Source organism: Corvus moneduloides, chromosome 15, assembly GCF_009650955.1.
Source record: "Corvus moneduloides isolate bCorMon1 chromosome 15, bCorMon1.pri, whole genome shotgun sequence".
NCBI classification, from domain to species: Eukaryota; Metazoa; Chordata; class Aves; order Passeriformes; family Corvidae; genus Corvus; species Corvus moneduloides.
This window is the reverse complement of record NC_045490.1, coordinates 11,134,421-11,160,214: the sequence shown is the minus strand read 5'-3', so window position 1 is coordinate 11,160,214 and position 25,794 is coordinate 11,134,421. Positions and strand designations below refer to the sequence as shown.

The window sequence follows — 25,794 nt, the reverse complement described above, 5'->3', positions numbered from 1 at the left end:
GTAATTGGGCTGCCTACGTACATGTGAACCTGCTTGGGGTTCTTCAATAAAACCTTGTTGGGATCAGTACCATATATGAACCAGAAGTCTTCATAGATTGTTCTGTTCATCAAAGCAAGGCAGTTACTGTAAGTTCAGGAGTTAAAGAGTTCCTCATTTCACTCTGTAGCACCTTTCCATAGCTGCCATCATCCCTTCAGCAGGATCAGCTCAGGCTGTAAAAAAGCTTTCCTGACCCTGACCCTATTTTCTCAGGCAATGTGTACTACATGCTTGACAAATAATAAATTCAATAAATAATATTCTAATCTTAGGCCAAAAATCCCAGCTCAGTACCTAGTGGCACTGTCAGGAAGTTCACAGACTCCCATATAGATGTCAGTTCAAAAGTTGAATTGTATCACTGCAGAAATTTGGCCTTGCTCTCCATAATGCTAATTCATATTTTCAAGTGGCTTTTTCTGGGTGATATTCTTTCCCACCTCTAACTGATAAAAAACCCCCAAAAGTATACTTTTTATAGCATTTTTTGAACACTGGCATTTAAAATGATCTTTTATCCTGGGTTGGAATCACACAGCTGTGAAAAAACTCAAAAGTAGAAAATGAATGACATAATAGGAGTTAAATTACAAAATCATCCTTGAGTCTGGCCAGGGTGAGCTTCCAGGGATTTGCAGGATCAGGATTGAACCACGTGAAAAGTCAGAAAAACTGTACCACACCATCATAATCTTCCTGTGTGGAAGAATGTATTGGTGGAAGAGCTTATTTTAGAATTTTGTTTTCATACCTGATCCATGCTAAATACCTTTATTTATTTATTTATTTATTTAAACTTCTTGGCACCAAGTGTTTAAGTTGGGAGACTTGCTCTTCAATTAGGAGAACCCAGACAGGAAGCAGGTGAAACAATGCCAGTGCACATTTTTATTACAATGAAGACAGAGGTCAATGACTGACAGTTACTACAGGTTCATACAGGCATTAGCAGATCCAGTAAGCCAGCTGAGGATCAAAGGTTGCACAGAGAGAACCCAGTAAAGGTGACAGAGGTGACAGATGAGGCACAGCGTGATGGCCCTTGCATCAGTGAGAACAATCCAGCTGGGGCTTCCCTCATTTCCACTACACTCAGACACCATAAGGCCTTATAACAACATCACATACTTTAAGAAAGACATTCCACTCCTCTGAAAGATTATTAAATCTGCTGCAAAAAATACTAAAACATGATGCTAGCTCGAGATCAATGGTTTAAATAAGAAAAATGAGACTGGTTGAAACATGGTATTTTAAAAAACAAGACACTTTTTGTTATTTAAAAAAGGAAAAACAGGTTTTAAGATACTGAAAGGCTCAAGAGTACAAAAATATTTACCTTTTAGAAATACCCAAGCCCACAATCACATAAAATAAGTCTCAAAATAAAAATCTTCGTAAAAATATGGCCTCCTACATTCAACCCAAGTCCTCAAACCTGTCCTGTGCTGATGAAAAGGCTTTCTTGAGAAATGTAGTTACCTCTAAACAGTCATTCTTTAGATTAACTCTGTAAAAGTAAAAACAAGATTAAATACTGCTGTTAGTAGAGAAATTGACTGAGAAGGGATGAGAAGATCAGGAGTCACAGGACAGCGGTTCCCTCATGCCACGTTACATTTATGGCAAAAATGTAACTGCAGGAAATTGAACATAGTATTTCCACTCCCAAAAGCAGCTTGAGTTAATTGCACAAGTTCCTTGCATTTGTTATAAAGCTTAATATTTGTGCTTGAACTTCAGGGAGAGCCTCATTCTTGTGCCAAGGGCCAGCACAAGACAACCTACCCTGAACTCATGCATTAGAGATGAGACACAGTGCTTTTGTTGGCCCTTATAGAAGGTGAATCAGGGCTCATTGTTATTTATAGAGGATAAAAATCAGTCTACCGGGTCTGACAGACTTTATGTGACCAAGAAGTGCATATACAGCCAATAAATACAAAAATAAAAGGAATTACAGTCTTCAAACGACGTAGTGTTCATAAAACAGTAGTAGCACAACTCTAAGCTCTACATTTATCTTCATCCAATCTAGTTTTGCCAAACTTAAAAAAAACCCAACAAACCCAAACATACATAATCTGTAGGATATGAAAAACAAAACACTGGTTTTGTTGGTGTTTGGGTTTTTTTTAAAAAAAACCCCTGTGGTCCCAAATTAGTCCTTTTGAATTTTTAATAACTGCAGGTGAACATATCCAGTACAGAATATCAGATTTTTGTGAGCATCAAATCACCTTTAAGTTTGTAAATAGTACAAAAGTTTTGCGAAAGCTTTTGAAACTGCCATGAGCGTTCTCTGAAGGTGTAGAACGAAGTAGTATATATTCAAAGGAGAAATTAAATACTTCGGGAAAAAGAAAAAACAACACCTCAGGAGATCTAATGAACTGCTTATGCCAATATACCATGAAAAACCTGAAAGCTAAAACTGCATGGCACGTTTGAACAGGATCACTGACTTGGTACAGCTCACTTTTCTATTGAAAGTGGGTGTGGCCCACCAGAAAGTCAGCAAATTATAGTCCTTACCCAGTGCTCAAGATTTCCCCCGTACCCCAAAGACACTGAAGATTCACAAAGCCAAGCGTTTTGGGTGGGCTCAGGCTTTACGAAAAAGCAGTAGCTTTTACAGGAACAGGGGGATCCCAGGTCCTGGGAAAAGCAAGTGACATCTAAAGCCACTCGGATGTTTAAAACCCATGTCCTTACAATGAAGTCTATGCCTACTCTGCCATGAATGAATTCTGACTCCACTTAAGTCTATGGGCTTTGGTCACAGATTTCACAGGAGGACAGGATCTTTCTTTCAGGTTTTGAAAGGCAGACATCCAGCTCCCCTTCCTCCAGTAACACACAAAGTGAGAAAAATCACCAGCATTATGTTTGGGTTTTTTTTCCTTTCAGCAGCTTTCATTGAGTACCTGAGTGTCTCCAGTCACTGCTGTATTATTCCTAATGCTCACTTCTAGCTTACTGCTTGACTTGTGTTTAGCACAGGCAGACCCCCGTTTCTCAATGGGGACCTGTGTCTGCTGACAAACCCAGGAATCAGGACATTGAATTACAGACTAAAAGTCCTACAGGAGTAGACAGCATCTTGTCAGTAAACTATGTAATTTGAGGACAATAGCACAGGGGATAGATAACAACTATGGTGCAGTAGCTGTTGGGTTTTGTTCATTTTCCTCTGGCAGAAAATGCATTTTGAGATGATCTTGTTCTTCTTTCAGCTCCTCTGAGAGGTGTGTCCTTCTTCACAAAGGTGTTATCAGACTTTTAGGACTCTCCTTGGAACTCCTAATGCCAATGGTTTGTTGCCCGTTTCTGAAACTGAAAGCAAGTAAGAGACTCAGAACTAGAGAACATTTTCCAGAGTGTCATCAGACACTTCCCTCTCCTATAAGCACCACTACAACAACCATGTTACACTGCTAATATCAACATTAGATGAAATCTAATGCTCTGTACAGTGTGCCTTGCTGGATGGCAGCAGCAGTGCAGCAAACAACGCTTGGATCTTGAATGTCATTCAGCAACTATAATTCAGTTACTTCAGGCTCCTGATACAAGAAGCCTCCGAGGGGAATCTGGTTTGACTTTAGGATTTCTAGCTACAGTTTGTCAACTGCAAAGCTGAAAAGCCACAGGTCAGACATGTAAGAAATCCCTAACTGTGATAAAGAGCAACATGTCCTTTCTCAAGGAACCTGGCCTAGGAATTTTTCTTATTCTGAAAGCATAATGACAGATAATACAGGGAATTCTGGCTTTTTCAAGCCATTATTGCTTACAGGGGCAAATTCTGTTCTAATACCAGTTCTCACTGAGCTGAATGGTGGCTGTGCAGCTGCTCTTTGGTTAATTCAGTTTTCCTCTGCTGCTCTCACACTGTAGTGGATATGCATAGATTTGAGCAGAAATGTTTGCTCAGGGTACCCTAAATAGAAATGTTGGTGGGGAAGAGAACTGTCATTGCTTACAGCTAAATCATATAAACCAGAGGAAAAGCTGTCCTGGCCTGTCTCTGGCTGCCCAGAAAGAGGCTAGAATGTTGAAATCCTGCATTTAATTTTGAAAAGTACCTAAAGAACTTACACTGGAAGAATAAAGTCTCATAATGCATATAATCCTACTAAATAAATAGTTTAAAGGAATAGTTTAAATAAAGAGTTAAGGAGAGTGAATGATATAATAGGATGGAAAGTGTTTGGAGATCTGAAGCAACAGCCTCAAAAGGCTGAAGGTCAGCCTTGCTTTGCCAGCACACATCAGCTCTCAGGTTCAGACATTCTGGAGAAATTGTATGATGTCACTGTCTGTCAAATTAACAACCCTAAAGAAAACAATCTGAAGGGCTCTTTGAAAGCTTTGAAGTTTTGCAGTGGACCTGAAGAAACATGTTTCCCGATTGTGTTCTGAATTCCTGTGAAGCACAGGATGAATGAAAGCTGCCTTACCATTTCACCTTCAGCATCTGCTCAAAGCTCTCAGGCAGTGGATTGCCGTAGCTCTCTGGGAGAAACAGGGTAATGATCCCAATCAGCACAGTCAGGCTTCCCATCAGGATATATGGTAGGAATCTGTTGTAGGCACCTGGCAGAACACAGAATATTCCAACAGTACTTAATGTCCACAACTGACAAACCCACATGTAAAATTCATATTCCAGACATTGCTGTAATGCAGAATTAATTTGGAATAATTAGCTGGAAGATTCATCAATATCAAAGGTGAATCCAAAGCTGAGTCACATCTATTACCTGCCAGCAGTCAAATTTTAAAGCTTCAACATGTGCTCTTGGATAGCCGCACCTACCATAATTTTACGCCAACCCCCATGTTTGTATAGCAGCTACAAGTTTGGGTTGCTTTTTTTTGGTTTGTTTGGGTTTTTTGTTTTTTTATTTGTTTGGGTTTTTTTTCTTTTACATTTTCAACTGGGATAATCAACATCTTTGCAAGGCAATAGCTCTGCTGGAGTCTTCAGTGCCACACTGTCATCAAGAACCAAATCCTCTGTTAAATAGTACAATATGAGGGAATAAAATTGCTTGTAAGCAATGAAGCACTCATCACTGCCTGAGATCGTGTATCTTGCTGGACTGATGCAAAAGAAGAGAAGAGACTAAGTCAGCTGAACAGCTCAGTTACAGACTAACAGCTCATTAATGGGGAAATGCTTTAATGCCTTCTTTATTGCAAAGGGAGAGAACATCGGGCTTCCCGAGATGCACATGAGGCTCTGACCTTGGTCCACTCAGAACATTATTTTGGACTTGAAGGCAGCTGCCTCCGCCAGCAGCCAAAGCTGGCACACAACCGTTCAGGCAGGATGCAAGATCCTCTAGTCACAACAGCACAGCAATGAAAAGGTCTTTCAGAAAAGAGAATTAAAGTATTGAAGATAGAGAAAGTACCAAACTGGATTTGACAGCTTTATTTTATAGTTGGGATAGAGCAATATGCTTTATAATGTATGGAATAAACTCAGATTAAAGAGAGGACCTCTGGGTATGTCTCACAGAGATGAAATTTTGATCTGATCTCTTCTGTGTTTTTGAGCCGGATGAACTGCAAGGTCCTAATTTAGCTGTAGCAAATAGCAGCAGCTGACAAGTTTCTCCTGAAACCTCTTAAAGTTTAAGAAACAATTTTGATGTCTGGAACAAGATTTCTTAAAGACTGAGCCTATGGAGACCTGGGAGAAAAAATCCCCACAAACCCACAAAAAACAATCAGTAAAAATCTTATTTTGTATACATTTCTCTCTTAGTGCTGCAATGGAGACTGAAGGCCTTAAGGAGAGTCAACAGTCCTGCTGACCCTTTTACTTTACATTTGGACTGTACAAGTATGAAACTAAGACAAGGTATTTTCATCATTTTTTGGTACATTGTGTTCCAGTTACACTGGAATGCAAGCGTGAATCAACCCTGATTAGTTACAGATAGTCATCTCCTCTCCCCTTTCCTGGCATGGAGAATCAGCACTAACCCCTCAGCAGTACATCAGCAATGTTCTGCCAGAGCCAGAAAAGTCATGCTCATGTTGTATCAAAGATCTCAGCAGGAAGCAAGACTCGTTAGGGGCAGAGAGAGTTGAGATGCGTCCAGTGATGGCAGAAGGAAATAAATCGTGTGAATGAAAGAAAGAGGAGATTGAGCACCCCAGACTGAACAGTAGGTATTCACAGATACTCCCATCCTTAGTCCCCTGATCTCTATCACTCTTTCCTGTCTGCAACATGAGGAACATTTTCATGTATTAAACAAAAAACCAAACCAAACAATATTGTCAGTTAATATATGTGCCGCACTCAGAATGTGATGGCATTGAGTATCAAAAAAAGTCTATGAGGAAATCAATAACTCTGCTTACAGAAATATCAAGCAATAAGGAAAAGCAAAATGAATGAATGCTGAGGTGACTGGCTTAGAAACTAAAAAAAGTTTTTAAAAAAAAATCACTTCAAGTAAACACACTTTCATGCTACTTAACCTGTATGTTTTCCATGTATTACTTTAGAGAGCACGAATCCTGGGAATGTTTGGATTCCCACCTGGTTTATCTCCCAGCATACCCATCTCGGGATGCACAGGGACAGTATCATGCAATGAATTTCCTACTGTTACCTTTCCTTACTTTCAAGACCACTTCTTGTCACACAATCCTGGGAAACTAACTGGCATAACAAAATGTGATTATCATACCAGCCACTCCATTTGTAGTTTATAAACATCATCATTGTACTGGGCCGGCTCTAACCCACTTCAGTGATGTATGAATGGTCCCCAAAGGAATGAAGTGCCTGATCATTCTGTGAAGTCCAGGGAGCTCCACTTAATTTCTACCATGTGTGACAGTGAACTCACACCCAAGCTGAGAGAAGGGACTGAAAAGACAACAAGTGAAGGGACTTAAAGCTGAGCCTGCACTGCAGAAGCTCAGACAACTTCTCTGGGCAGTTGTGTGGCGCAAGGCAAGAAAGACAAGATATCTCACCCAGGTAAACAAAGTAAGGAGCAATGATGCTGCCCAGCCTGGAGGCTGTGGAAGTCGCTCCGACTGCCATGTTTCGCACTACTGTTGGGTACAGCTCCACATTGTAGACATAAAGCATTGAAAATGCAGCTGTGATGCCAAACTTCCCAAGCATCACCAGTCCAACAGAGAGGACATTAAGTTCTGGAGGAGAAAAAAATAAAATCAAGGTGAATAAACAACACCCTGTGCTTATTACTTGTATTACTTCTACATCCAAAAGACTGTATTGCTGTGTTTTTCCTAAAGGTTGTGAGTTTGGTGCTTTAGTTTTTTTTTAATTATACAAAGTATTAACCCCATCCCTAGATGACTCCAAATTCCCCACTGAGCATAATGCTCAGGTTATTTTGTATTTTTCAGATTTTGGTTGTCTTCATGTAAAACAGTGTTTTTGAAATGGAACAAAACTCTGGGTTATGCAGCAATAAACTACAAGCTTGAACCCACCCCTTTTTCACAAAATCCTATGAAGATTTACACACAGTGAAATCTGGATGCAGGTTTTTGTAGCCTGAAAGCACAACCAGATAAATCACAGTACGCTTTTGGCTCTCATTTTAGAAGCTGGTTCCCCGAACTATATAAAGCTCAGTAATTTGACACAATAAATGAGAGTCAAGTGTGACTCAGCATATGCATATGCAATACAAAAAACTAAGGCTGCAAAGGATCAGCATAACTCAGCCTCAAATTCTAAATTTGATCCTGGTTTCCAGTAATTTTGCAGAACTATTACACAGTACCATAAAATATTTTGGGTATTTCATATACTTAAGTCACACATTTAATTTTGTACCTGCAGGAACCAGCTGAATGAAGAGGACAACACTTCCACCTAAAAAAAAGGTGCCAGATAAGGAGTAGCGCCGTGGGAGGGAGCGGAGGAGAAGCCAGGCGATCACATAAGCTGGAACTTCAATAACAGCTGAGAGGAAACAGTTGACATAGGCATTTCCATGCCAGTCTGGAGTGCTCAGGGACAGGCCAAAGTAACCAACTGATGTGAAAAACCTGAGAAAAGCAATAAAACCAAATTATTCCAGAAACAGCAGTCTCTGAACGCCTCCAGTGTTGCCTCAGATGTTGTTACAAAAATAGGATTTTGCAAAGCACCGCCACAGGTATTATGGCTTAAAAAAGTCTCAGTGGCAACCCCATCTTTCTGTCATCCCATTCAGTGATCATATCCACAGCAGCTTGAAGACACCTCAGATTTCTCTGTCCTTCCTGCATACACTACACCAAGTAAAAAGCTTTGTGGAAGTCATTCACAAAGGCTTTTCACTGCAATGGTCTCAATGACACAATGAAACTCTTGCAAGCTTCCCAAGCCAACTACATTCCTACTTGTAGCCAGTGTCAGGATCTCCCACCCTCAGCAGTTCCATTACATCTTATTTAATGTTCACAGAGAGCTGGATGTTCAGGTTTCAAATCTCAGGAGTGCCTTACTATGGCATGCCAAGTGTGCTAGCCAGTTCCTTTCTGCTGAGGGTAATATGGACAGAAAAGGGTCCTGGTTTGTCTATATGGCATTATTGGGTCCTCATTTCTCGTGGCTGCCCAGGCAGGGACCAGGATCTCACTGAGATGGGCACAGTACAGAAAGAGAACAAAAATGCTGGCCATGGGTCTGGCTCTTGTTATGTTACTGAGTTGCTGCCTTTGCTTCAAGAAGAACATTTCTCTTCAAATAGAGATTACAGAGATGGAAGCATTTGAAAAAAAAAAAAAAAGCAATCTACTTCAAAATACACAAGTTGTTACATATAGTTTTCTAACTATTTTACATCTGAGTCAAGGCTACTGTCTCCATATTCATATTAATCACCCATATTAATGTGGGTGCGAGGACACTGAGGGCCATGTACCAGCCAAGGACCATTGGAGCTGGGCTCCGAGGCTCAGACTTATCATCTAAACCTGTGGCATGTGCCCTCAAATCAGAAACTGTTCTATTGCCTGGGTACTGTAGGAATACACATTTCCTTACCACAAAAGTAATGACATAATAGTAATAGTTGCAATGTTTCGGGTTCGAAACAGGTCCAGAAGGATAGCCTTCTGCTGCTGCTGAGGCTTCGAATCCTGCATCTGAAGGAAAAAGGAAAACAAAACCAAAAAAATTCCCACACACCTAAGAGCAAAACAACCGCTGCTACCCACAGTCTGGGCAGTTACGAAGTTATGACTATCAGGGGATAACTAGTCAGCCCAAGGGCCACTTCTGCACCAGGGAGCGCGGTCCTTAGGTGGGACTTATCTCTGCTACCAACTGTATTCATGCGAGTTTCCATTGCACCACGATGACTAATTAGAAAGGAGTACCAGCTGACCAGACAGACAAGTTAATGTTTCCTTAAGGATCTCACACAGTACTTGCAGAAGTAACCTCATTACCAAAGGCATTTTTCTGTCCATTCTGTGCACTGTCCATTCAACTCTCTTCAACCTTCGTAAGTGATGTGAAATAAATGTAGGAAATAATCCAGTTTTGCTGCCTGCCAGCACCCTGACAGGGAGAGGAACGGATGAGAGGAGGTTGGTGAGGTAGCCAGGGCACATCATAGGAGCATCCACCACCTCAGATTGGAGATGAAGAGTCTAGTTTGAGGCTTGAAGCAGGAATCTTTTGGGTGGAGTTAGGGTGCCTTCCTGCCTGCACATTTTGCCTTTGCTAGGGCAAAGCCAGCACTTGTGGCCAGGCTTCCCCCAGGCCCAAAGAACAAACCACCCTGGTTCTCCCTACAGGACTATCCAGGAGATAGCCTTTCCTAGGAATAGATGATGGTTTCCAAGGAATGTCTTTCTAGTAATGTTTGAAAAATACTTCCAACATGAGACTTAGCATGCAGACATCATCCCCAGGCTTTTTTGGACAGACGCTTTGGCACACAAAATTTCCACTAAGCAGGTGTCTCCTTGATTTAAGAAAATATGCAGGAATGAAAATGCTGCAACCCAAAAAAGTCATGTCCAGTTTGAAAGACATCTGAGGCCTGGCTGTGAAGTAAGGGAAGTGCTTTTCCATGGCTGGTGCAGAATGAGCTTCCCATAATTGGAACATGCACTTCAATTTACACTAAAACTCCCACTTGGGAAAGAGATCTTCAGGCAAGATGTGACAGTCAAGTGACAGATCCTGCCCAGGGGAGGGGTAACTCGCAGACACTGCAGAGGAGCACATAGTGCTTTGCTTTCTGCTCTATCAGGAGACACAAAACTGAGGTGCCAGTATAAGGCAGTAAAGGAAGATCTAACCTGCATACACATGGTCATTGACAATGCAAGGCTGGAAGAGTCTGCACAAGAAAAATGTGCCTCTTTGGGAGGTGCTCCAGTGAGGGCAGAGCCAGCAGAGGGGGAGATGAGCAGACGAACCAGCCATCCCACTGTGGCTATACTGCTCCCTGCTGGGCTGCCAGGTTTGCACTAGACTTTCTTAACCAATAGTTATGAAATACAAGAAGAACACAATTCTGAAGAGGAGCTTCATGTTCTTCACCGCCTTCATTCGCGTCGTGGTTTTCAAGCCCCCTTGTAGCACTCAGGTACTTTGGCTGGTCTGTGCAACCTGAAGAGTCCCTCAGGCTCCACGCAGCCCCAGCTCACGTGGGTGCTGATTTAGGGTCCCCTACACAGCCCCCCTGCAAAGGGCTGTTGCTCAGCTGCAAACCACTAATAATGCACCAAACTGAAATGGGCACAAACACATTTTCCTTGGATCTTTGCAGTGCCAAAAGGATGAAGCAATCTGGGTCACCCTTGCTTTGAAAACCACAACAAACCACTGCTGAGGAAGAGAATTTTATGTAAAAAGCAAACCAATAAAGCCTCTCTCTGGGCTCTACTTTGATCTCACTAACCCAGCGCTTACTGCAGACCAACAGTCACTGCCAGCCCAAGAGCTGCTGGTGCAAACTAGTTCTCTGCTGGCATTTCCCAACAAGTCAACCAGCCAAATGGGGAAGTGCCAGCAAGGTAAAGTACCAGGATATATGAAACATACCTCTGCAGTACCGAAAAGCACAGATGGGGCTGGAATGCCATTTATTTTTGCAGCCTTTTGGATAATAGCTTCTGCCTCCTTGTATCTTCCCTGGGAGATCAGCCACCGAGGAGACTCAGGAATGATCCTGTAATAAGTTTCAGAATAAATGACTCAGTGTTTTCCCAAAAGTAAAAAGTTATTTATAACATATTTATTGTGTCTATGAGTTACACTCAGATCTCACAGATTGCTTGGAGCAGGAGACAGCACAGAAGCATGTGGGCAAGGTAATTCAAATATATGGGACTGTTTTATTCTCACGCTAAAGGAGATGCTTTGTCCTCAGTGGGTTTTTTTTTAAGGAATAATTGATGTCCACCAGATGTCACCAGATAGACAGAAAGGATGGGGGTAGCTTAGCCAGTGTCAATCAAAAAATATTCTTAGGAAACTGCACACAACGTAGAAATGCTTCAAATATGCACAGGGTGTATTTAAAGGTTCTGTGTCCTAGGAACCTTATATACAAACCTCACCATATTACCACAGCTCTGAGGCAGATTCTCCCAGGCAGAGGGCAGGGGCCAGTGTCCCCTTGCAGAGTTGATGACATTTTCTAATCAATTACAAGTACATGTTGAGTGAACTAACACCAAACACAGGACAGAAAACTTTAACTTTCCTTACTTAAATCCTTTGGTCTTAACAGATGCCACCTTGCTCCCTTTAGCCAGCAGCACTTTTTCCTCTCCTTGGAAAAAAGCAAGTCAGACCTCGTTTTCTGATGAACCCTAAAGACTGACTCAAAGCCAGGTCAATAATTTCAAACATCAGATGATTTATATCTGATCATTAATCACTAATGGGACTTTCTGTAAGATGAGCTGCCTCTACCACTCTTCTTACTGGGAAAGCTGAGGATCTTGAGACTGCAGAGACAATGCTGGGAACCTTCTGGAGAATTTGGAAGGGAAATGAGTAAAAGAGCAAGAATGGCACAGAGCAGAGGGACGTACACATCACATGGCCCGTGGAAGCAGTGGGTCCACATGCCCAAACGCCAGCTAACACCAACCTGCCTTGGCAGAGCTTTGCCAGTTCACCTTGGTCCCCATCTACCCCGACATCGACCCGAGACAAAGTGCCATCAGAGGAAGTTTTTGGCATTTTTAAGTGTAAGCTTTTAAAAGGCCTGGGAATTCCCATTCCACAGATTTCAAAGCAGGACTCTGAAGTCATGCCTTGGGGACAAATTTCCTGTGCCTCACAGTGCCTGTTCTATAGCAGACATGTGACAGGCTCCTACCCAAAACCAGCCTCCCCAAAGAACAGCCGCTCGGTACAGAGGGAAATGCTGCTGTGATGAAGGAGTTTGAAACACATCAAGTTAAATAAACAAACTGACCCTTAAACAGAATCAGAATGTCTTTAAAATCCAATGACAGTAGAGGTGGAGCTGAAAACCATTTTAAAGGTTTGGTTTGAAGACTATGGTTAAAAAAAACCCCAACTAACCAATATACCATCAGCAGATGTTTCTAACAAGACTGGGACATGCAGGAGGTCTTTCAGACTATGGAAGAGTGTGTCTAAATCACTTAACTGTTATAAAGATGCTAATTGCTCACTTATAGGTATAACTTTTTCAAGATAGCAAGAAAAAAGGAGTTCCCTAAATAATATGAAAGAACTCTTCCTGTTGTGAATTATCCTTATTTTAAGAGTGTGAGTGATATCTTGCTTTTCCTTTCTTATTTTCAAACACCTGTCCCTTCAGAACACAGCAGATGCCCAAGGCAGCAACAGAACAGGGCTATCTGCCCTTCTTCAGTGCTTTGGTCCAGCTAAAAAGAGCAGGGCTTCAAGCACACAGACAGCACACACAAAAGGCTCTCCAGGTACTTACTCGACTTAAAACTGGCAAGAAAAACCACATAAAAAATGCCCCCTCAAGGCAAAGCCTTCTCACATGGTGAAGAGAAAAGTGCCCCTCCTCCCTGACCTCCTGCCATTACCCAGAACCTAGCATGAAGAGCATCAGGTGGGAGGGGAGGTGGGAAGTGTGGCCTTGGCATGGACTCACCACCAGAGCGGGATGCAGAACAGCCCCGGGACAGTGAGCGCCAGCAGCAGCATCCGCCAGTCTCTGATGAAGTAAGCAAACAGTGGCAGCAACATGTAGCCAATTGCAAAAAATATGCAAACTCCTAATGTAGAGAATAGAATACGAACTGATTTGCCAAGAATTTCTGTGCCTGTTTAAAACAAGGGAGGTTGGATTAGCATTTTAACTCTTTATTTTCAAGCATGACTAAATACTTTATTGCATTTACGAACAGAAAAATAAGCTAAACAATCTTGAAAGAGCAGCACAGCACAGACCTGCCTCTACAGAAAAGCTGCTGGGAGTATTGGGAACCTTCAGATAAAGAAGCTACTTCTGTTTGCTTTGATTAATGCATTGGCAGAGGCAGATAAGGACAGGCATGGGGGATGGTCAGCAGACTTCCCAGAAGCCTCCCCCACACACTCACCTAGGACACAGCCTGCTCCCCCACTTAACCCATCACGATTTAAGATGCAATTCACTGCTGGGCACTTCTGGAAGAGCAAAGGTCTGAGCACAGCAGACTGACGTGGGATGGAAGGATGTGAATTTACAGTGAGGTGAGGTGGGAACAAATTTCCCACCTATTTTTTGGAAGAGAAGAAAGGTTGGAATGTTGGATTGGCACATCATGGGCTGAAGGACAGAACCAGGGAAGATGCCATCCTCTAGCAATGTTACTGTACCAGTAGCCAGGCAGCAGTCAGGGAAAGCATCCTACAGCCACTGCACCATGCAGCAACCTAATATTGAGTAATAAAAACTGAGATTGTTCTAAGCCTTCAAGAGCAGCTAAATTCTTTTACAATAAAACACCCAGCCACTGCTTAATAGAATCCAGTGATGCCATCAGGCCCACCTCACTTCTCCTTGAGCTCTCAGCCCCTGGTCTACAGAGCTCTCCTTCACATTAGGAACACTGCAAGGGCCGTAACTGCCACAGTTTGATATTCAATTAAAACGCAAACGACACTGAGTAAACAGGAGAGTCACTAAGTGTGGAGAGCGTACTTGGGTTGTGTATCATGGCAAGAACTCCAACATTTATTATTGCAGAGAAGATGGAAAAAACACCCAAGACTGGAAAACCCTCCTACTATTTGATAGTTACATGAATTCCCATTTCAGAAACCTGGAGTAACTGAATAAAGTCACAGTAAAAAACCCTGAAAATAAGAATTTGCTAGGCTAAAATGAGTGTGTGGGGATAAATGATACCATCTTCCTCTTGACTTGCTCTTGTTTAGAGGGGCTTTCTTGGGAGAGGTCTGATACTTGAAAGATTGGTTTATGCCTGTTAAATGTTACATTATAATTTGTGCCAATTCAAAGCCAATATGAAATGACATCTTTCATCTACAATTCCCTTGTCTCCTGCCTTTCCTCTACCCTCATTCTCTTAGCCATGGAGTAACAGTTCTTGGACAATACCAACATGCCTTCACAAACCTCTGTAGTGTTTTACAGTCCTAGAACCTGAACACAACAGTTTTGAGCACAGAAAACAACTGAGGCCTAAAGCTAAGAAAGAAATTTCACAGCATGGGGTTGAAAAAACCCTAACATTGACTACAGAAGTTCACCAACAGCTCAGGAGGGAACTACTCCCATGAAGGTGGGCAATAGTGCAAAGGGCAGCATGAGCTTGGGTGACTAAGGATGCTGAAAGAGGGTCTGAGCTACACATTGTGAGGCAATGCAGGTTTGGATGTTTCAAGTTTGAATGAGAAGAGGAACCTGCGCTGAACTTGGAAAAAAAAAACCACTGCTCTTGGGGATGGAGGGTGCCAGGGCTGCAGCATGGCCAGGGTCAACAGGGCCTTTATAGGTGCCACTGCTCCCCTCCCAAGCACAGGTCAGCCCTGCCTGCTCTTGGATGAAAGAACAGGAGCATCTCCAGCACATCCTGTAATCAGGATGGGCTTTCTTAAGGAGTCACTTTTCTTTTTATGGGTATATTCTCCTATCCAGCACCTCTATCATGTGCAGCTTCCTGGAAGCTCCTGGGTTTCCCTTGCCACAGGCAGAAGTCACAGTGCTTATGGGGACATGCTGGCTATGGAGTGTAGGGTGGGAAGAACCACCCTCCGTAGCTACCTCCCTCCTTACCCATGACAGTCAATGGCTCACTTAAATGAGGAAGCTAATGTCTAAATTAGTTTAGATTAATCCTGCCCTTAGAACCAGCCTCAAGACTGCTGGGGAATGGCCAGTACTGCTGGCAAGTGCCCCAGGCATCTGACTCTCTGCTCCCTGGGATCCATTGCTGCTGTGACAACTCTACAAAGAAGAGGATGGCAGAAGAGACAACACAATAGGGTGAGGGCCAGCAAACAACAGCTAAGCAATTAAACAATGATACCTGGAGAGACCCAGACCCTGCTTAACAGTAGGACCATTTGCCCAGTGGGGTGTTTCTGGCCCTCCCTTCCAGCTTTGCTTCTGCTGAGCACCGAGGCAGCATCTCAATCCACATCCAGCTGTGCCCTTACATTCCCAGGGGAGTTGGGAACTAAATTCCTGCCCAATCAGAACCTGCACCTCTGTGCAACACAACACCCATGTTTCCATAAGGATTTTGAGCTTTATCCAGTGCTGTACCTCCCAGCCTTCCCATGGCAGGCATTTGTTCCTGCTCCATCAGCTCCACACAAGAATTAAACTACCAGGACAGTGGGAGCAGTGGCAGTGGTGACAGCAATGGCGACAGCAATGGCAGGAACAGTGACAATGGTGATGGCAACAAGGGATCTCCCTGCTGACAGCCTGACCTTAATCCTCCCTGCCACAGCAGCAGTGACTCATGACTGCTTGGGGACACAATGCTGTGTCCTCTTCATAGCACTGACTTCACATTATGCTCTTCTGAACTATTTTTTTCCCTGTTAAAGCCTCATGGGGTAGGAAAGACCAGTATTAACTATTAATATACAATTTTGGTCTAGCTCACATTACGATCTACAAATTGTAATGCTGACACCAGGGGTTTAAAGACAGTCATAAATATATGTATGTGTTAAAGACCACTCTTGAAAATCCCAGTTTCCCCCCTGAGACCTGCATCACTCGTCCCCATAATCTGCCCATGCATTTGCCTTTCCTGAAACCCCCATGCCTAGTGGGAGCCTCTGTGGGGTCCCCTTCCCCATGGGGTGCCTCATTCCCTGCAGGGTCCCCAGGCAGCAACTGTAGCCATGCAGCTGCTGCGTCTTTCTTCCTACACTCCCCATAGAAAAGAAAACAAACCTTAGCCTCTAAAACTTAGGACTTTATCACTGATCTCAACACTGAGAGCAATGACTTTTTGGCTAATGGCACCCACCCAGCTCCTCTGCTCTGGTCCCCCTGGCACTCATTGTGCCTGGAAATGCTGGTTTGCTCCAAGGCTTTGCACTCAGGTATGCACTGAGCTCTCTGCAAAGGGTGCAGAGGGAGGCAGGGATGAACCCAAATGCCTTCTCTATCTCAGACCTGCTGGTACTGCTAAACCCTGAATGCTGTCTTGAATGTCTTCTCCAAGGAGGAATGAAATTGATGTCTATTTAGACTCTTCCTGCTCTCTTTTTCTCTAAACCTATAGAAAGTACAGGCTTGAAGAATCACAGAGAAAAAAAAATTATACTGGCCTAATAGTAGGAATTTTACCAGTGAAGATTTTACCACTGTGTAATTAAATGATCCAGGTTCAGAGGGGAAAAAAGTAACAGTACCTTAAGCAAACATTTAATCTAATGCAAACATATTCATACCCAAAATGAAGGCCACCACGTAGTTAGAGATCTGTCCCATCCCCACAATGAGAAAGAGCACTGTGAACATCTCCCAGCTGGTGGAAAAGATCTGCAGGAAGCTGAAGCCAGTCTGCACAGCCATTGTCAAAAAAAGGATATTCTTCCTGCCAAACCTTTGGTAAAGAAAAAGATTATTACTGAAATAGCATGTATTTATGGTGGGGGCTATGTAGGAGGGCACAAGGCAGAACAAATATTCAACCTCAAGTGATGCATCTTAGCACAACCTGAAGTTCTGTTCATCTTAAAGAATTTTATTATTTTCATATGCACTAAAAAATATTAAAATTTCCAAGACCCACGAGACAAACAGAGAAGAAAAGCCATGAGCAGAAACTTCAGGGATGCACTAGACAGAGATTAAGAAGACTAGGCAACAGTACAATAGGGAGACACATGCAGGCTGCAAGCCACACACCTGAAAGTTAGGAAATGATGGCTTTTAGGCTACTGGCATCTATACTTTGCAACACCATTATCCTTAATGTGTTAAATAGCTTTGTCAATTGGTTTCAGTCCGAGTTGCCACACATACTGCACCCTTTCCCTCACCTGTTTCTCTGCATTAGGATTACGTGGCATGTTGTCCTGGAGAGGCAGAACAAGTTCATGTATGGGTTTTCATACCTGTGGGCACAGATGCTGCATGGGCTGCACCACCTGCTGCCTGCAGCAACCCTTGAGAAAGGCTTCTGTAGCAGACACGGGGAAATTGCTCAGGTACAGGTTCAGATCATACCCCTTTTACTGACAAAACCCCCAAATAATCCAAGGAAGCTCATGCAGGAAGACATGAGCCAGGCTCTCAGTGGCTGTGCTGCCACCAGGGCAAACACAGTTCCTCAAATGCTCCCACTGCGCAAATGGCACCACTGTGATTTAGTGATTATCTCATCTCCCTTTCAAACAGTAACACCAACTGACTTCTGCACTGGGGCAGGAGTCAGGAGATTAAATTCAGATCACATGGAATTTAATGCTGGAGGCTTTAGGATTAAGACTCCCAGTGAGTTTTGAAACCCCTCTGATAAGCACCCAGAGGACTCCTGCTACCTTATGACATCCTCATTCTCAGACAGCAGTCAAAGCAGGATCAGAGATCGCATAAGAGTAGGGCTCAGGGCTGTAGGGAGAGGGGAGCAGGGACTTGTAGAGGGAATATTCTACATTCAGTACTTGTAAGGCCAAAACCTCAACACTGCTGAGACAATTATCAATTGTCTGTAAGGATTTTTTTTTTTACATTTTATATCTACTTAGTGAGATGCTATGACAATTGCTATCCATTTTCAGGTTATCTTTTTTCCTTGCTTTCATATATCCTTACTCTATCCTACCATATAGCAAACCCTCTATCCTATGCAGAGATTCCATTCAAAGAGCAAATTTCTATCTTGCAGCTCTAACAAGGGATTATCAGTTAATGTGCAACAAAACCCAGCATCTTTTAAACTACTCAAAAGGCTGGATAAAGAAACAAATAGGAACTGGGTTGTGAAGGGAAATCCATTGCATGAATCTGCAAAGCAGCCACATGGGTTTGTTTTGGAGATCAGTCCCCGGGCTCTGAAGTGCCCAAAAGACAGAAATCCTTCACCTGGGATAGACCAAGATGGGATTTTTGGAAGAAGCCAGGCCAGTTACATAATTTTGATCAGAACTCAGAGTATCAGCCATTTCATTCCTTTTGTGTCTTAAAAACAAATGCACCAGCTGTGGCCCCAGGTCTGCCCTGCTCTGTCCATGACATTACCTGTCTGAGAGCTGCCCCGAGATGAAGGAGCCGATGAGGACCCCCACGAAGAAGAGGGAGGTGGTCAGTGGGGCTTTCCAGTCGTCCTCACACACCAGGTTCCACTGCAAGAGAAAGGCCTGTGCTCAGATACAGCCCCAGTGCTGTGCCGAGCCTCATCCAGCACAGGAGCTGCTGGTTGGAGACACACACATTTCCATGCAATGGAATTCTCTTTCCCCATATCCACACTTTCACCTATCACTGCCACTGTTTTCTTAGTCAAGGTCACTGTTGGAACATCCTGCTTAAAGCACAGGAAAAAGAAGGGAAAGTGACTGCCTCCCCAAGGCAACTCCATGAGGCAAAAACACCAGCAGCTGTCTGACAGCCCCATTGCCTCTGAAGGGGATGAGTAGCCAGCAAAACCAAACCTGATGGGAACCTGTGTGTGCAGCTCAGGTACTGCCCTGGACCTGTTTCCAGCACAATCCTCCCGTAACATACACACCAGACCCCTGGACCTGGCTCCCTGTGGTCCAAGATGCTCCCACCAGTGAAACAGAGCAATGGAGAAGGGTAAAGAACCGTCCCAGCTAAGGACAGCTTCCAGTTTACCTCTGCCAGCACAAAACGTGCTGCATCTCTATAAATTCTGGCACTGACAAAACATATGTAAGAAGACACACAGAATGAAATATCTTTTCTTGCACTCACATATTATCAAATTCTGTTCCACCCCACAACCTGCACCACTGACTTGCCACCCATCACTCACAGCCTCATGACTGCAGCTGGCTGGGGCTGCAGACTTAGGACAGTAGCCAGTGTGGAAACTTCCACCTAAAACTACTCATAACCTCAGACAAGGTTTAAAAAAAAATAAAAATGGCATCATGAGCCTCTGTCCACTGAAGTTACAGCTGAGCATGTCTCTGCCAAGGCTTGCTCCCTTCCTGGTGACTAATCTCCTGGTTAAGGCATGCCTGCCAGGAACACTTAGGGAGAGGCTTCAAACATGTCACTCTCAGATCAGATAATTCTACCACAATGGTAAGTTAATTAGATCACAGATCAAAGTATGGCATAATTTTAATAATCATCCATGCTATCAGAGAGTGGGGCCGTTGCTTGCAAAAGCAGTCACCCTCTGCTTGAAGAATGCACAGGCCAAGCACAGGCAAAGGCTTGGTGATGGAGCAGAAACCTGCCCTCAGAGCTGCTCAGGCTCCTCACTCAGCTGCAGGTAACAAGAAGCAACTCTTGTGTTACAGAGACACCCAGGTGCTGTCTGATGGCACCACAAATCCTGCCAAAAACGAACCACTGGTGGATTGGTGGCTGAGCTTCACTGCTGCTGCAGAACAGGCAGGCAAACCCCAAAACAAGGGGGAAGGTTTGATGCAGTTTGCTTTAGACTGTAATTTAGGAAAGAGAGGCAATCAATGCCTATGTTCAGGCAGAAGTATGCTGCCAGCAGAGGGGAGTCAAGTACTTCTGCCCTTTGCCAGCCTGCAAAGTAACACCAGCTACATGACAGAAAAATAAGTTGAGGTTAAAAACACAGCCCATGCCTCTTCCTTAGGAGCACACATGTCTTCAATGCAGGAGCAAGGAGACTTACTAAAACGTGCTTCCAAGACTTAAATCTGATTAAGAACAAAAAGAACCCTATGGCGGCATTTTCTGTAAGGTATTTTCTCTTCCCTTCTGGGAAGGGAGAGGTGATGAAGTTTGGGCCTGTCTGGGCACACATCTGAGCTTATCTGCACTGTGTTTGAGAAGGTGGAGGTTAGCATGTGGGTCAGTGGGGCTCTGGTACGTTCAAGGATGCTAATTGTGAAAAACAGATGCAGGGATCTGCTTCACTTGTCAAAGAAATCAGATTCCTGTAAAGAAGGTTGGTGGAAATCAAGTCCAGTATTTAAAACAAAGCAAAATTCAGCTACAAAAACCATGGCATTAGAAGTACACTGCAGAGGTCTTTCACCACGTCCTGCTGCACCTCCCTTTCCCCACTTGGGGAAAGCTGTTGACTAACAGTGTGGCAGAATTTGCACCTGATACAAACTATTGTTAATTATCTGGATGCTGAGCACCCTGGCCTGGGGCCACCAGCACGGTGCCTGGTCCCGGACCTTCAGACTTGAGTTGCTCGAGGTTAAGGATCAGTGTTTTCAAAATATCTCCATGGTGCCAAAGGCACTTTGGCTGTAAAATAAACCCAGCTAAATAATAACTTGCCCATGAAACTGCATTGCCTCCTTGGTGCTAAATGCCTCCTATCCAGGTGTTCGCTCCATGACATATTGCACACCCAGCAAAAATTCACTGTACAGGGTCAAGTCTTTAAGATTTGGGGGATGTGGTAAACAGCACACAGCAGCTGGCTGTCCAAAGAGGGGTTACTGTGTACAGGAACTCACTGCATTTGACCAGAAAACACACAAATACATCAAATCCATCTAACTTTAAGTATACCTGAAGCTGCTGAGTGAACAATCCACCTATTTTAGCTCCAATACCACATGGTACCTGAGCAATACAGTCCTACTCTACAGGTGCACCTCATCTCCCAGATTGCAACCTCCCATCCCCACAGGCACTCGCTCTGACTGAGGCTCATGCCATGGCACTGCAGAGTGATCAAGCACATATCAACATGGTAAGGTTTCACTAGTGCTTCAGTGTATAGGGAAAAGTGAAATGTAGCTTATTTGACCCCTTCCTCAGAGGCTGCATCCATCACAGACAGCACCAAGCACACCATGACTACAGGAGCTACAGCCCAGCCACAGCTTAACTGCCTACAGCTACAACTTCCAAACTGTCTCTACTGGGCTAATTATACATTAACCAGAAAATAAGTAATTCTGTAATGTCCCTGCAAAGCAGACTGGGGAGCAAAGTTCATGTAAGATTCCAAGCAAGGCCTCTGAATGCTAGGAATAGGAGCTGCTCAAGAACACTGTTTTAAATCACTTTTATTCCCATCAAATCCCTACAACCCTTTCTGACAAGGTCCCAGCTACTGGTAGAGCCAATTCTGCTGCGTGCTGCTGGTAGATGGACAGGCTTTCTGAAAAACTGAAATTGCTGTAGAAGGTGCCCTGACTGCCTAAAGTACGCCCCCCCCGCCCCCCCCCCCCCCCCCCGCCAATCAGAAATCACTAATTAACATCCTGAGTACAACCTATTCACATCAGAGGAGAAAACACTAGTGGAGCCTTGTGTAAATGGGTGGATCTGCAAACCAGGGAAAATCTGAACTTGTTTCCAAGAGTAAAGCTGACAATGAATAACTCAAGAAGTGTTAATTATTCACAGATGGCCCCATCCTGCTCTCTGGGAACCACGGCCAGCAATGAGACCAGCTCTGCTCAGTGCACAAGTGACAAGCACAGGCACCTCCATGCCCGAGCACAGGGTGGGCTTCCAGGGCTGGGTAGGGCTGATCTCCACTGACGGAAAGAGCCATAACAGAACAGAAAAGGCCTTCAGATGCCTTCAAACCTCAGCAATTCCTATCCAGTCTCTTGCTTCTGCTAGCCCCAAAAGCTTCTGGTTTCTGCCTTCACTAACATCAGTGCCAGGGCTGGGACAGGGACTGAGCAGGGTGACACAGGTGACAGACCAGTAGCCTCAGTAGAGCCTCTGACACTCACTCTGCCCTTGGCAGGGGCCTCGAAGTGGTGTCTGGGGTACATGCCATACCCCAGTGGTGGAGGGCAGCTCAGTGTGTCCCCAGGGAGTGGTGTTGGGTGGCAACCTCCCTCAAGGGAACTAACCTAATGCCTGCTCCTAAGGGCAAAACTGGTGCTTGTCCTTGAGCCTCTAATTCATGTTTGATCTGAGCATCATTATCTGGAAGTAAAAGAGAAGTAGATTAAGTTCCAGAAAAGAATACCAATGTAATAGACCCCAGGAGCCTGCCAAGAGGAAAAGGAAACCCTGCAGCCTCTTCATCTCAGCCAAGGGATCACTCTTGACCCCACAATGACTCACATTTCCACTTGCTCACCATCATACTTACAGCCCCTTTCTTATATCATCCTGGCCTGATGATCACCTGTGGACACATCCACTTTTCCCCATCATCTCCATTTTAAGACCATGCAAATGACCCAGTCTGGGATTCTCTGTTCCCAGAGTTCGGCATGTCCTCACAGACCAAGTAACACAAGGTGCTGAGCTGGCATTTCCCACTTCCCTTCAAGCAGCAATAACAACAGGATTTAATGCAACTGAACAGATCAAATAAAGTCTCCAGTGCTTAATCCTATACCATCAAGTTCTGCTCTTCAACTGAGTTTGTGAACTGAAGCTGTTTCTTCACTGAGCTCTTATGATGGCATGTCCTGGCTTGTCTTTCCTAATACAGAGAAAAATGTTGGATACAAAAATAAGCATCTCAAATTTATCTAAACTGCCTCTTTCCAGCATTTCAACAGTGCCTGTTTTCCTTGTTTTGAAACCAAATTCTGCATTTTTTCCAAATGTCTATGACAATTTTGAAACAAAACAAGTATCCTTCTTTTCCATCTGGTTTACAGATGGGAACCTGGCACTTGGTTTCCATCTCTGAATGTGCTATTGCCTCTCTGGCATGCCCCAGGCCCAATGGCAAACCCCACTGCTGCATCCCACCCGAATCCTGCACAGAATGCTCTATTTGGCATCTGCCAACATAAACTATTTACTGTTCATTAAGAAGAATCACATTTCTCCTCCTTTTGCTTCATTCTCGCAGAGCAAGCACTGACTCCAAAACAGAGATGACAAGTTCATAGACACCCCAGGATAAACTGACCTCCCTCTGGCAGTGAGAGTGGCATTGACTGTGCCAGCAGTGGCCACCAGGCTCCCACCACGCAGCTGCGCCAGCCCATGGGTCACAGCCGGGAAAGTGGGCAGCACAGGCTGCTGCTTCAGTTTGCCCATGGACAGGAGCAGGGCAAGCTTTCCATGCACCCCTGCCTTGATTTGATATTGTAAGGGATCTCCAGCGACTGAGTACAACTGTCAGCACAAATGGCAAGTGTCACGTGTGCCAGTGACTTCCCTTTGAGCAGGTAACAGGAGACTGACATCCCCTGCCCACATCCTGCCTGCCTGGCATGTGGCTGAGCCCATGTCTGCACACCCCAAGCACAGACCCTCTTCCTGTGTCCTCAGGGCACAGACTCCTCGCCTCATCATCAGAACCTTTCCTGGCTGTGCCATCCATTGATGTTTTTTTGGTGGCAGATGTTGCTGCTGAGTCACAGGGACTTGTGAGGAGGGTTCCACACCCATTCCCTGCCATGAACCCCGAGGGTGAGCCATTAGTGCATGAGGAGGGTGGCCCTTGGCTACCTAGGGCACGCTCAGCTGAAGGACCGCGGAGCACGCCAGCTGCCATTGCCTGGGATGAGGGTGAGCCTGTTATTCCCTGAAACCCCTTACACAACGCAGAACAGCAGCAGCACTCTTACAGCTTCAGAGGAATAATTTTCCTTCTCTAACGGAGTTTGACACTCCATGCCAGCTTTACAGAACAGCACGTCCCGGCGACCACACCATGGCACGGCTAGAAGACCCAAACAAGTGCTTACATGACCCGGCACCGCTGATGCTCCCACATGACACTCTGTACAAATGATGCCACTGCAGAGCCTTACAAACTGACCGGACAGCCTGGGAGTGACCACGGCACCTGCCTCGAACCAATCCCAGCGCTGATGGCCACGGAAGCCAATGGCATTCCAGGGTGCGGGGCCAGCGAGGGTCCACTGTGCTCTAGCTCCAGCCAGGCTGGGTGTGTGTTTACCTGAACGTGTCCATGTCCCCATTCAACGCCGCACTGAGAACGAGCAATTCTACCGCATAGAAAATTTACCGGGATGGTCAGCGTGTGGCAGGAGGAAACTACCGGGCTTCTATTTTCAGCCTCTGCCTCCCCCTCCACACAAACCTGTCTTCGAGTAAAACAAGCTGGAAAACACAGCTAGGATGGCGAAGGTGGGCAGCTCCTTTGGCAAACCCTACATCTCGCATCCCTCCCGCTCCTCGCAGCATCGTGCCCACCCGGACCCTTTCCCACAGGCACTTCACCCGCTGGTTCCTGCTCCCTGTTCGCCGCCCCCCAGGCAGAATGACATGCCCCGGCCCCAGCAGAGCCTGGGGTAGGGGCTGCCGCTCCCGCGGCCGCGCACCTCGGTGACGATGGTGGAGCGATAGACATCGCGGCTGTACTCCCAGCCGTCCAGGCACGGCTCCTGCTCCACTGCCTCCAGCTCTACGTCGGAGCCGGGTCGCAGCCCCAGCGCCGAGAAGTTGGCGAGCGCGGCCAGGCGGTAGCGGCGGCAGCGGCTCGGCGCCTCCTGCCCGCCCCGCAGCTCCAGCGGGATGCTGGCGTTGCGCCACTCGCCGCTCAGGTTGGCCCCGCGGGGCACGACGCACCGGTGCTCGGGGGTGCCGGCCAGGAACACAACCGACATCCCGTTGAAGCCATTGGGAATGATGCTGGCGCTGAGCAGAAAGAAGACGAGGCGCTGGAAGCGGCCCCACTCGCCCAGGAAGGCGGTGGCAGCATCGTAGTCGCGCATGACGAGCGCGAAGCTCCGCGTGCCTCCCGCGGGGTCTGCGCGCTCCACGGAGGCGGTGCGGGCAGCTCCGCCCCCGCCCGGCCCAGCCCCCGCAGGGCGGTGCGTCTGTCCCGGCGGTCCCGGCCGGAGAGGAGTGGGGGCTCTGCGCCAGCCCCGGGCTCTGCCGGCCCCGCCTCCCCGCGGCATCCCTGGAGCCTTTCCCCGGCCATCGCTTCTGCCCCGCCGCCGGATCCGGAGCTTTCCGTAGGAGGCGTGTCCCGGTTTTTTCCATTTATTTCCCTGGGCAGCCGCAGCCGGAGCGGACCGGGCGGTGCCGGTACCGACAGGATGAGACCGGGCGGCTGCCTCGGCAGCAGCTGCCGGTGCGAGATCAGCGCCCGGTGGGAGCGCGGCGATAGCCCCGCCGCCCCCAGCCTTCCCCGAGTCCCGAATCCCTCCCTTCGGGGACCCAAAACACGCTACCCTCTGTATTGCTGCTGCAAGATGGATGCACA

At 45.6% G+C, this 25,794-nt stretch overlaps 1 protein-coding gene across 3 annotated transcripts; it reads right to left on the bottom strand.

Annotated features, from left to right (window-relative positions):
- Positions 1-903: 903 nt before the first annotated feature.
- Positions 904-25,381, bottom strand: SLC22A4 (solute carrier family 22 member 4). 3 transcript variants are annotated; one of them, XM_032124609.1, is made up of 10 exons: positions 24,908-25,381; positions 18,735-18,838; positions 16,940-17,094; positions 13,167-13,290; positions 11,102-11,228; positions 9,086-9,186; positions 7,889-8,103; positions 7,051-7,233; positions 4,506-4,641; positions 904-3,378 (listed from the first exon to the last, which is right to left on the bottom strand). In XM_032124609.1, the coding sequence occupies exons 1-10, from the start codon at positions 25,298-25,300 to the stop codon at positions 3,303-3,305; spliced, it is 1,614 nt and encodes a 537-aa protein (XP_031980500.1). In that variant the 5' UTR covers positions 25,301-25,381; the 3' UTR covers positions 904-3,302. The 3 variants fall into 3 exon arrangements, with proteins under 3 accessions (XP_031980500.1, XP_031980499.1, XP_031980501.1); XM_032124608.1 differs by having other exon boundaries at positions 13,167-13,338; positions 24,908-25,380; XM_032124610.1 differs by lacking the exons at positions 13,167-13,290; positions 16,940-17,094 and having other exon boundaries at positions 24,908-25,380.
- Positions 25,382-25,794: the final 413 nt, after the last annotated feature.